The sequence below is a fragment of the Egretta garzetta genome, unplaced genomic scaffold, assembly GCF_000687185.1.
Source record: "Egretta garzetta isolate BGI_Z169 unplaced genomic scaffold, ASM68718v1 scaffold101, whole genome shotgun sequence".
Taxonomy (NCBI): Eukaryota; Metazoa; Chordata; class Aves; order Pelecaniformes; family Ardeidae; genus Egretta; species Egretta garzetta.
In genome coordinates, this window is record NW_009258666.1 from 43188 (window position 1) to 54531 (window position 11344).

The 11344-nt window shown below is 54.6% G+C and overlaps 1 protein-coding gene across 1 annotated transcript in view; it reads left to right on the forward strand.

The window, feature by feature from the left end:
* WASF2 (WASP family member 2) overlaps positions 1 to 7569 on the forward strand; it is a 17114-nt gene extending 9545 nt beyond the window's left edge. The window contains 4 exon segments of the mRNA XM_009648466.2: positions 201 to 356; positions 2119 to 2285; positions 2288 to 2455; positions 2941 to 7569. Of these exon segments, the coding sequence (XP_009646761.2) occupies positions 201 to 356; positions 2119 to 2285; positions 2288 to 2455; positions 2941 to 3098 (649 nt within the window). The 3' untranslated portion in view covers positions 3099 to 7569.
* The last annotated feature ends 3775 nt before the right edge of the window (positions 7570 to 11344 follow it).

Below are 11344 nucleotides of genomic sequence, written 5' to 3' on the forward strand. Positions count from 1 at the left end.
TGCTAGAAAACCTCATTTTGAAATCTTGCAGGTTGATCTCTCCACGTGGTTGATATCACTGCTGTTTGGTGGTTGAACTGCAGCACGGTTGTTTGTTGTAACCCTTCCAGGAGGCAAAGCTCTTGTGAGTGAGGGGAAAAATGAGCTTTAGACATTGCCTTGAACTTTTTAAATAAATTGCTTGTCTTGCTTTCGCTCAGGTACCCCTCTAACATGGTGTATCAGAACGGCAGCATTGGTTCAAATGAAAGCATGGATGTGAACTGCTACCCGCCACCGCCGCAGACTGACTCTATTGTGCCACCACCTCCTTCATTCCCAGATGACAGCCTGCCTCCGCCCCCGGTGGAATTTAGGTAAGCCTACGGGATCCCTTCTGTCACCAAGGAGTAGTAGGTGGTGTAAAAGGATGACATGAGACAGGCTGAGATAGTTCAGCATAACTTCCTAGCGGGTGTTGTATGGGAACCAGAATGCTCCTGTCTGGAGGGGAAGTGCAATTGCAGGCAGGGACAGAGGCACGGGCAGCACAGCTCTCCGTAAATCCCAACCGCCATCGTTGTTTCTGTACAGAAGGGGAGAATGGGCTTGGGCAAGAACTTGAACAGACTTATTCCACTGTCTAGAAGAGTGGTGTTCCAGTTAATGGTCTGGCTCCACTGTGTGAGTGTTCCAGAGCGTGTAGACTTACGTTCCTGGTAGGGCTGTGCAAATGAACGGCTTCTTTTGCCTCTGTTTTTTGCTACCGTTTGCCCTGTGATCCTGGACAAATGCACGACGTGGGTGCTGAAGATGTAGATGGAGTTAAATTTAAGGACTTGAGGACACCAGCTGACTTCTTCCCAGAGACTGCAGTGCAAGTTCAGGGCAGCTGCTTTGTATTGGATGAAATGGTGACTTCAGTCGCCTCTAGAGACGAGAATTATGGTCCAGCAGTGGCTCAAGACACAAAGGGTGAAACAAGAGAGTGGCTTGCTTTTTCTTTTTTTAAAGGCAGCAAAACAGAGTCGAGAGTAACAGGAGGAAGTATGTCTGATAGACAAGGCTGCATTAGCTTGTCTCCATCTTATCCAAAGGCAGCAATGCTGCAGAAAAAGCTCTTCTGATGTGTCAGAGAGACCAAGCACTCCACTCTGCAGCATGTTCCTCTAGGGCAGAGCAGAAATGAGCTTTCAGATGAAGCTTAGGCTGCCTTATGCAGTTGCTTAGATCTCTGCCTAGCCACAGAGATCTCCCCTCTCTGGTTTTGTTTTGGTGGTTGTTTTTAAGGAACCCTGGGAGCTAGGTTTGATCTCCAGTAGTCTTGTCTTGGATCACCACTGTGCACCGTTAAAAGCTGCGACATTTTTGTGGCAAATGTACCTTATTTTTCTCTTTACCATAGAAGGAGATGTCAATTTATGGCTTCCTTTACATGTATGTAGGATATTACAGTATCTTATGGGCAGTAGCGTTCTCTGGTATGACACAGCTCCCATAAATGGGAGATTCAGTCACTCAAGAATCAGCCTTTTCCTTAAAAGCACGTTGGGTTTCCATGTCTTCCTCTTCACTCCCCACGGCGAGCTATGAGACACGGCTGCTGCACTCCAGTTCTGGGCTGGAGCTGTGGAATCCAGTGAAGAGATCTGTTCCTAGCAGGTGCTCAGAGCATATGCCTTCCTGGCACACCCACCAGTCCTTGTGCGATTTATCATGGTAGACATCCCTGCTTGGCGTGTCGTAAGTCTGACCTCAGCGTGGAGGGGTAGTGGCTTGCGTTGCTGCAGGAGCGCTTAAGCCAGGAGGCTGCTCTGAGCTCAGATGTGACGCCTGGCCTCTGGTGGAGAGGTGAGGTGGCTCGTGTTCTTGTCAGCCGGGGAGATGGGACGGGTGATAGCATTTCTGCAAGTCCCCAGAAGCTTTCCTTTGTTCTGGTGGTGTAGGCCAAAAGCAACACTGCGAGGGAACTAAAACCAAGGAGTGAGGTCTCATGGAAACACCAGTTAGAGCTGGAACTTAAGATTTTTGTCCGGACTGCAACAAACACACATGATTTGCATTAACATTGAGACTGTACAGTCTAATCTGACCTCACAGCTAACTGCCTTATTTCTCTCTCTCCTTCTGTTGCAACAGCTATCCTGTAGACAACCAAAGAGGTTCTGGTTCTGGAGGGACCAAACGATCCAGCCTGGTTAGCCCGAGTCACCCACCACCAGCTCCTCCGATCGGATCCCCCTCAGCAGCCAGGCCGGGCTTTGCTCCCCCTCCGGCGCCACCTCCACCACCACCACTGATGGGAAGCACCCCCCTCCACCACCGCCGCCTCCTGGCCCACCGCCTCTGTCTTCCAGCGGCCCGGATGGTCCCCCACCCCCTCCTCCACCCTTGGACACCTCCACCTCCAAGCCCAAGTCATCCTTGCCTGCGGTTAGCGATGCCAGGAGTGATCTACTTTCAGCTATTCGTCAAGGTAAGGTTTTGTTTCAATTCTGACCTTCTCCTTTGCCTCTGGAGAAAACCCACGGTATCTAAGCACGAGCACTTGGGAGCCGTCTCATGAGCGGCGGTGTGACTGCCTCGCTGCTTGAGACCTGTCCCTTGTGGTCCCTCCTTGCCTGCCCACCCTGACAACAACCTCACAAGGTTTTATGCCTCCGCCTGCGCCTTTGGAGATGGTTCTGGTGCTGGAATTGGTGTGGTCCAGGTTTGCGAGTGGATTGAATGGTGTGAACCCCTCAGAGGAGCACGGAAACGATTCGCTTCCCATTCCTCCTGCCCACCCAGCCTGCCTTGGCTGTCATTCACCATCAGTGTTATCCCACAGCGTGTCCGATACTCACTGGCAGAGGACAGGCTGCCTTGCTCAGAGGATTGTGTCAAAGGGATGGCTGCTTTGGAGATTTGAGTGTGACCAAAGCCTTTGCATGATCCCCTCTGTTGCCTTCTTCCCAACAGGCTTCCAGCTCCGCAAGGTGGAGGAGCAGCGGGAACAGGAGAAGCGGGACGTTGTGGGCAATGATGTGGCAACGATCCTGTCACGCCGCATCGCTGTGGAGTACAGCGACTCTGAGGACGACTCTTCGGAGTTCGATGAGGACGAATGGTCGGATTAACCACGGTCCCGTCCCCTTCTTCCCCTCCTCTCCTGGGTTAACATCATCTTAAAGAATCAGGTGGCCAAACCATCCACCACTTCCTCTTTCATCCCATAACCAAAGATGTGCCAAGGATTTTCAGACAACCAGCAGCATATCTCCCCTCTTCCTACCCCTCCGGCTTTGGCAGGACTTTGTGCTCTGCCTTTCCAAAAGGTCTCCTCACGGACACTGAGGATGCGGTGTCGGGATTTAGCTGGAGGGGGTGTAACGGTTACTTATTTAAAAGAGAGCTAAACCTCCAGATTCTCGATGCCACCAGGCAGAGCACATATAAACCCTCCATCCTGAGGGATTTTTAAAGTAAAGATGGATGATCCTGTTGCGGCCGCATGGCCTTTCAGATGAAGGACATTTTCAGCTAGTTTTCTCATTGCAACAGCAGACAGTTGATCTGATGGCTCTTCCTTTCCAGTGAATACTGGTAGTGCTGCAAGAAAATGGGCTTTAAATGTCAGTTCTCTGCTGCATCCCACTGTCAAATAATCAGGTTTTGGCAATAGTGCACAATTCTTTCCCCTCTGACCCCCTAGTATTATTTCCAGACGGCCCTGCGTGGGGTGTGCTTCCTGGCTCTAGGGCTGTGCAGTGCATTGGGTGCAATGTGAGGAGGGACTTTTTTAATTATAATTATTATTATTACTATTTTAAAAGCTGCCTTTACCTTCCTCAAATCTCCTGGACTGTTTCGCCAAGTCTGCCAGAGGAGACTTGCACAAAGGGATGCAAAGCCGGAGCAGAACGGTTGCTCAGCTTCCCGCTTCTGGGAGAGCAGAGCCACTGCCCCACTGAGACACATCTGTGTGGTCAGCACCGAGCGGTGGCAAAACTCCGCTTGGCTGATTTCTCCAATTCATGCTGAGAGTGTGTTTAAAAAAGAGAGGGGGGTGGGGGGAAAAGTGCCTAGAGCAGGGAGATGGTGTGGGGAGAGGTCCTCTGAACACCAGGCACTTTGATCTTCTTTGGCCTGTTCAGGGCAATGCTGCAGTCAGTTTGAAGAGGTGCTTTTTCTAGCCGGGTGACCATACTTTCTACACAGGGACTCGAGTAGCGGAAAATGCTGGTATTACCTTCGCTTCCTCCTCCCTTCCACCTAAGGAGGGGAGTTTGTGTGCCTAAAGATGTCTTGTGTGCGAACTGAGTTGCCCATCAGTTACATCAGACCTAACCTACGTCTTTTCCCATCATTTTGTTGTTCTAATTCATTAGTTAATTTTAAGAAAACATGTTGTTGTTTTCTCCTCACTAACCCTATGAATTCCCAGGCTGCCCAGTACAGATGCAGTACTGGCAGGGGGAGAAAATGGAGAACTTGAACTAGCTGACCTAGGTTTTATTGCTGTTTTATATTCCCTTACCTAGAATATAAGCATATTTTGTAAATCTAGAAACAACTACCCCCAATGCTACAGATGTGTATTTCAATTTGGACGTGACTCTCTCAGCCAGGGTCACGCAAGAAAGCAATTCCAAAGCTTTTTGGAGATCATGGGTCCAGCTGCTGTGGGTTGGGACCAGCTGCATGCCCCATTAAGAGCAACTCTCCTTTGCCTTTCCTATTTTAAAGTATTTTGCCAGCCTGTGCCTGTTCTTTCTTCTCTGGCTTGCCTTGTTTAATGATGTTGCTGATACCTGGAACGCCAGGCCCAGCCTGAGGCTGCTGCGTTGCTGAAAATCCTTCTTGGGGTTTGATTGATGGCTTCAGTTTGTGCCACTGAGTTCTTACTGATTCCTTGTGTGTGTGCGCGTGCATTTTTAATCTTTGAAAGAGCAGATAAGGGCCTGGAGGATGGGCTTTTCTGGGGTGCGGATCAAGCTGAGATCCAGCGCGACCCTGAGCACAATCAGGAGAGATTTACTGGACCGCTACACCATCAGATTTTTGTCTGCAAATCAGCTGCTAGGCAGGATGCAAAGGGCGTAGACGGTGAGGCATCCCGATGGGCTGGGAACATCTGAGCAGCGCTAGTTCCAGGTTCTGGAAGAGGGAACAAACCCCTCGAGTGCCAGTGAGCCATTGTGCAGCGGAGGGACTTGGAAATGCAAACTGATTATTGCTGCGAGCCGGGTAAGGGGAGCTAGAGGAGAATCGCTGCCTCTTGTTTTTCTGCTCTTTCTGTAAGCATCCTCCCCTGGCTTCTCTCGGAGACAGGTTCCTGGGGAAAATGGACCTTTAAGCTAACCCGGGCTGACAGCATTATCACACAGGGAGGCGAGGAGCTTGCAAATGCCAAACCTGGGTTAATTTTAAATTGCCTTAACTAGACTTGGCCCCTGTTGGGAAAGGGGGAGCAAGTATTCCTGTCGTGTGAAATACAGGAAAGTGCCATATTCTCCGTGACCCAGATGGATGGTTTGTCAGGCAGGGCCATGCCTCGGGGCGCTGGGGACAGGGTTGCCCCACGCGCTGCCTGTTGCACAAGGATGCTGTGTGGGTGATCTGGCATGGCCGCGGGTGGAGTCGGCTCCTCCGACTGCCTCGCCTGCTTGCAAAGCCCTCCTGGCAGCGGGAGGGACGCTGCTTTGTCCGTGCAAGCCTGCTGTAACCACCCTCTGCTTTCAGACTCACATCCCGAGGTGAGAATCAAAACTGCTGGATGCTAAACAGGAGGGTGGTGGACAGATAGGGAAGGTTGGTTGGTTGGTTTTGTTTTCTTTTTTTAAAAACTTTGATTGCAAAAAGAAATGGCATGAGCCTAGCGTGAAGATCCCAGAGAAACAACTGGTGTAACGTGACCATCTTGGAGTATCGTTGCAAAATCACAGAGCACTTGGGCCACCAAGTAAGCTTCATATTTCTTAAACCAGTAGGGGAAGAGGAGAGGTGCCAAAAACAACCTTTGCAAGACAGAGCAGCTGTGCTGGAACTGCAGGGCTGCTGCCCCATGTAGACCGAGGGCCTGTGCTGGACTCCCCTGCCATCTTTGTCATTTCGTGTTAACGTACTCCTTCCGCCCTTTTTACCGCATGAGGCTGGCTCAAACGGCACGGCAGGCGAACCTCAAGCATTTCACAAAGCCAAAAAGCGAGAGCTGGGCAGCTGGGGTCCTCCCCGTCTTTCCATTTCAGCCCGACCCGTGTCCGTATGGAGCCGCAGAGCCGGAGCAGCCATTTCGCCTGTCCTGGGAGCCGTTTGCTCAGGGCGTGCTTGCTCCCTCCCCGCACACAGCGAGTTTGGGCAGGCCGCCGCTGCCTTCCTCTTCCCGACGCCGCGCTCCTGGTTAAACATTCTCCCGGTGTCCTCGCCCGCAGTGCTTGGCTGCTGCTCCCGGCAGCCTTTCCCCCGCTGCCCCCCTTCCCGCACTCGCAGGGAAAGCCTCGTCCCGGCTCCCTGGGCTCAGCCTGGAGCCTCAGCCGCAGTCGGTGACCTTCACTGCTTTCTCCTCTCCTTATCAGACCCAAAGCACCAGACCAGATCGAGGGAAGGGGCTCCTGGAGGTCCCAGATGGCCGAGAAACTGTGCGGAGTGTCATTTCAGGGAAAGGATAAAAATATATATTTTTTAGGTTTTTTCCAGTCCATGAACTTATTTAAGATGCCTCTTTTGGAAGTACCTGCCCTTGGCGGGCTCCGGTGGGGAGCTGGCTGGCAGGGCTTCGCGTGGGGCAGATGCAGCTGCCCCGGGTCAGGTTTCCTTGCTGTTGGATTTCGGGGGGTAGCTTGCCTTCTCTTCCTTTTTAAAACAAAGCCTTGAAGCGGGAAGTGGATCCCATGTTTTTATTACTGTATTAACATTCATTTTAATTCATTTCAGAAACTAACCCATTTTTCTTCCTGATTAGAATGTCATAGAATTAGACGAGCTGTAACCCTCCTGAAGTGCCTTATTTTCCTACATGATATAAATATATTTATAAGAGTAATTATTCCACTTGTATCTTAGGGGTTTATTGCTGAGCAGAGGATGTGGTGGGAGGAGAGGTGGGAAGTGCCCTCGAAGGACCCAGCCAGGCCGGGGGTCGGAAGGGCGATGCCTGACGGCAACTCTCAGGGTGCAGGGGGTTACTTCAGACCAAAGGAGTTTCAGCAGTGAAACTCTGCTTAGAAAAAAAGAAAAATAATGGGGGGGGGGGGGGGGACGACGACAAAAAAAAACCCCACCCACAACCTCATGAGCAAAATACTGTAGATTTGTTTGGTTTTCTTACCCGTGCAAAAGAAACACTGGTGGCCAGGCTCTGCTGCCTCGGGCGCACGATGCAGCGGGTGCAAAGCTGCTGCCGCTGGGGGAGCAGAGCCCGGTCCGTGCCCGTACCTGTGCATCCCAGTGCAGACTCGCTGCCTCCTGTCTGCCTGTGCGATGTCTGTCTGTGCTTTCCCCTGTCGGTTGTTGTGTAAGCCAAGCTTTCCTGCTGCTTTATTTTTTTTTTTTTTTTATAATCAGCTCAGTAACCCCTGAATGAAAATCCCAATTACAGATTTTTTTTTTTTGTAATGTACATGTAAAAAAAAAAATAAATAATTTTTTTGATCCTTTTTTAAAACTGCAAACTTGATAAAACCTTTCTATCCAACTGGTGCCTGCGTCTGTTACTGTCGGGGAGCTGCGCTGTGGTCCTTCGCAGGCAGAAAGTGGCAGGTCCTGTGCATGGGGAGGTGCTGGGCCGTGCCAGCGGCTGTGCCCGCACACCTTGTGTCCTGTAGGGCACCTCGTGGGGCTCCTGGGCTGTCGTTTGGGGAGCAGGGCTGCCTTTGGCGTTTCGGCGAGGGCGCCGGGGCTGCGTCCCCTCTGCAGGGTGGCAGAGGGATGGAGAAAGCCAGCAGGTCCCAAGCCATCTTGCAAACATCGTCCAGGCAGAAGCCTCTTCCCGTACCAAAGCGCGGCCGTGCCGGGGTGGGTCGAGGGTTAGTGGGGGTGGTGGTCGACGCCAAGGAAGCACTATCCAGGAGGAGCTACCAGCCTCCCCGGTGTGCTCCCTGCCATACGAAATGAGCCTGTGCTCCATCTTGCAAGAGCGGAGCCGCTGCAGCTGGGCTGGGAGGGGGCTGATGCTGATGCTTTTTTTTTTTTTTTTTTTTGCCTCCATTTCAGCTGCTCAAGGTCCCTTCTGCAGTTAATCTGCCTGGCCCCAGCCGCAGCAGCCATGGCTCCTGGCCCGGTTTTCAGGTGCCTCGTCAGGGCTTGGTTCGTCAGCCTGTTGTGCGGGTGGATTTTCTTGCTGGTCGGTGGCGAGCAACAAAAGGCTCCGTCCCTGCTGCTCCTCATCCCTGCTTTTACCGTGAGCTTTGCTCTGCCAAATTCCCTTGGCTTCTAGGAGCCACCCGTGCGCTCGCTCTGCGGCGCTGTGCCTTTCTTGGCTGACAATAGTCCCTGGCTGCAAAACCTCATTAGATTAATTGGCCTTGCCAGCTTCGGAACAAGCAAGCCCTTTAGTCGTGCTGGGGTGCGGAGGGCAGGGGAAGGAGGGATCTCTTGGGCGTCCTCGCTCCCTGGTGCCGCGTGTCCTGGCTCTCGGCTCCATCTCGAATGCGGGAGGAGCAGCCGGTGCCCCTGGCTCCCTTTGGATGGGTGCAGCTGTGGCCAGGGCTGCTTTTTTGGGGAACCAGCCCTTGAAAGTCATCTTTGGGAATCGGGAAGGGGGGTGTATCAGTGAGTGCCGTGCTGGTTTACTCCCCCCTAAAAGACAGACGGGGCAATCTCGCTGCCAGACCCCCCTTCCCGAGTAGCCCCCCAGCAAGGAGACCCCAGGGCCCCCAGGCTTTGCCCTCCACAAGCTGCTGCTCCCCGGCTCGGGGTTTAGCTCCGTGCAGGGAGGAGAAGCCCGGCGGCAAGATGAATGCTGTGCTGGTGCCCTCGGCGCCCCAGCCCTTTCTGCGAGCAGCGGCGTCTTACGGAGGAGCTGCTTGCAGCTGGGGGAGAGGCTTGGGCTCTGCTGCGCCTTGGCACTCTGGCCTCGGCCCCGGCCTTTGATGTGCTTGTCTGTCTGTCTGTCTCTTCCACGGGGCTCGGCACTGGATCACAGCTGGCTGGGCTTTGGCTTCACAGGAGCCCCTGTCTCCAAAGACCTATTTAATTTTCTCCTTCAAGGTGGTGTTAGCAACACCCCGAAGATGCTGCCGGCTGCCTTGGATGAGTGGGCTGCGTGTCCTTTCCACGACTGACGTCAGCTTCTCTCCCTTAATTCCCCCTCTGGGACCAAAGCGAGTGCAGGCGCTGCCAGCTCTGATCAGCGTTAGCAGCCTGCTCTCCCAGTGTGGGGCAGCGCTTGCCTTGCCAATGTCACCCCCGACTCGCGCTGCCTTCCTTAGCCAAGCATCCACGGGTGGTGGGAGAGCACTACCCTCTTCCAGCTCCCCGGGAAGGGCCCGCTGCCAGCAGAGAGTCCCCGTTTCTTGCACGTAGGTGTGCTGAGATGGCAGCTCAGCCCCTGTAGAAATGGCTGACTCCTTCTCTCTCGCTTTCTGCCTTTTTTTTTTTTTCCCTTCCCCTCCCTCCTCCCTGCCTTTGCTGTTGCCTACGCGGTTGTGTGGGGAAGGCAATCGGCTCCCGTGCTGCGGATGGCTTTATCTGTAACTCTTCCATCTGCTCACAGCAGCTCACAAATAACCACGGGGTGCCAGAGGAATTATGTATTTGGAGCTCAAGTTTCTGCAGTCTGGCAGGGCAGCAGCTCTGCGCTGGGCTCATCCGTTCCCGCAAAGGCCAGCGCTTGCATGTGGAGGGCTTAAGGCAGCCGGCGCGGAGCTGGGGCTGCGGCCAGGGCCAAATTCCGCTCCCCATTGCCGGCTCCAGGCCAGGGCGATTCAGACAAAGCCTCAAGCCAGTGTGGGAGCCCAGTCCTTGGTGAGCGGGCGAGGGGGAGCAGAGGGTGCTGCCACCCCTGGGTCCTTGCACCCCGTCCAGGCAGCCATAGGCTCAGCACACCAAGCCGCCTTCCACATCGGATGTTGCTGCAGGAATAAAACAGGAGGCTGCTGGGTGCTAGAGAGATGGGCTTTCCACCCTGCTCTTTGTGGTCTCCCGCCCCAGGCAGAGCTTTTGGTCAGGCTCTCATCCCTGGGATGCACCAGCTGATTCCTCCCAGAGCCACGGCTCTGGTGGTGGCCGGGGACGATGCTCCACAGCCTGAGCTGCACGGGGAAATGCCTCCCGCTGCCTTCGGCATTTGGTAAAACGCTTACGAGCAGGGCCGCGTTTTCTTCATTTCCTGCCTGCTCCGGCTTCCAAGGAAACAAAATCCCCCAAGCCAGGGCTGAGGTTTCTCATTTAAATGTAACCCAGGCCAATAACCAGAGCTGCTCAGCCCTCCCCATGGCCCAGCATTCCCCTCCCGGCCGCCTGCTGTGGTGCGGGGGGAGACGCCGGGGCTGGTGCTCCCCCCGGGATGCACCCATCGAGGCACCCCGGTACGTCGCTGGGAGCAGAGACCCGTCCCCGGGATGCGGTGTGGGCGAGGGGCAGCTCTGCTCTGCCCCAGGCAGGTCAGTTGGGCTTCAGGGCACTGGTGGGAGGTTTTTGGGGTAGCAGTGACCTCCCTCCGTCCTCCAAGCTGGCAAAGCTCCCCGGTTTTCCACACCAGGGTGAGGAGAGGGAGGGCTCTCGCCTGGTGAGAACCAGCCCTGGCTTTGCCGTGGTGGCTACCAGTGCTCTTGCCTGGTGTCCCTGCTCCCGGCAAGGTGGCAAAGGGCAAGCGCTCGGAGCCGTGGCCGAGCCCCGCTGCTGCCAACGGGGCAGGGACTGCCCGCGGCAGAGAAAGGGAGCAAAACCCGCCCAGAGCCCCCTGCCCTCGCTGCGGCGCAGGCAGGGTTTGGGGGCAAGAGGCTGCCTGTGGCTTCCAGCATCTGCCGGGAGCTGTGGTGGTGCTGGGCAGGGTGTGTGCAGGGAGGGCTGGGCCTGCCAGATGTGTGTGCACAGCTGGGGTGATGGCGTGCCCACGCCTTTATCCCGCTCACAGCCTCTTAGCTCATATTTTAACCCCAAAGCTGGGCTGCCGGTCCCCCCCAAGCCTCTCCCGCACATCGGCGGCGTGGGGGTGGCTGCTCGGCACTCGGGCGCCTTTCTTGGGTGGATTTGAGTGGTTTTTGTACCTCCGCTTCCTGCATCTTTTTCCACCAAAAAAGGGAGCAGGCTGGGCCCTGCTGGGGGCTGTTTTTCCTTCCCGCTCGGTGCCGCCTGCTCCATCCCCCAAAGGCCTGGAGCAGCAGGGAAGGTCTCTGGACTCACCGGCCAGTGTGCCAGGAAAGCAGCCAGCAACGCGGCAGGG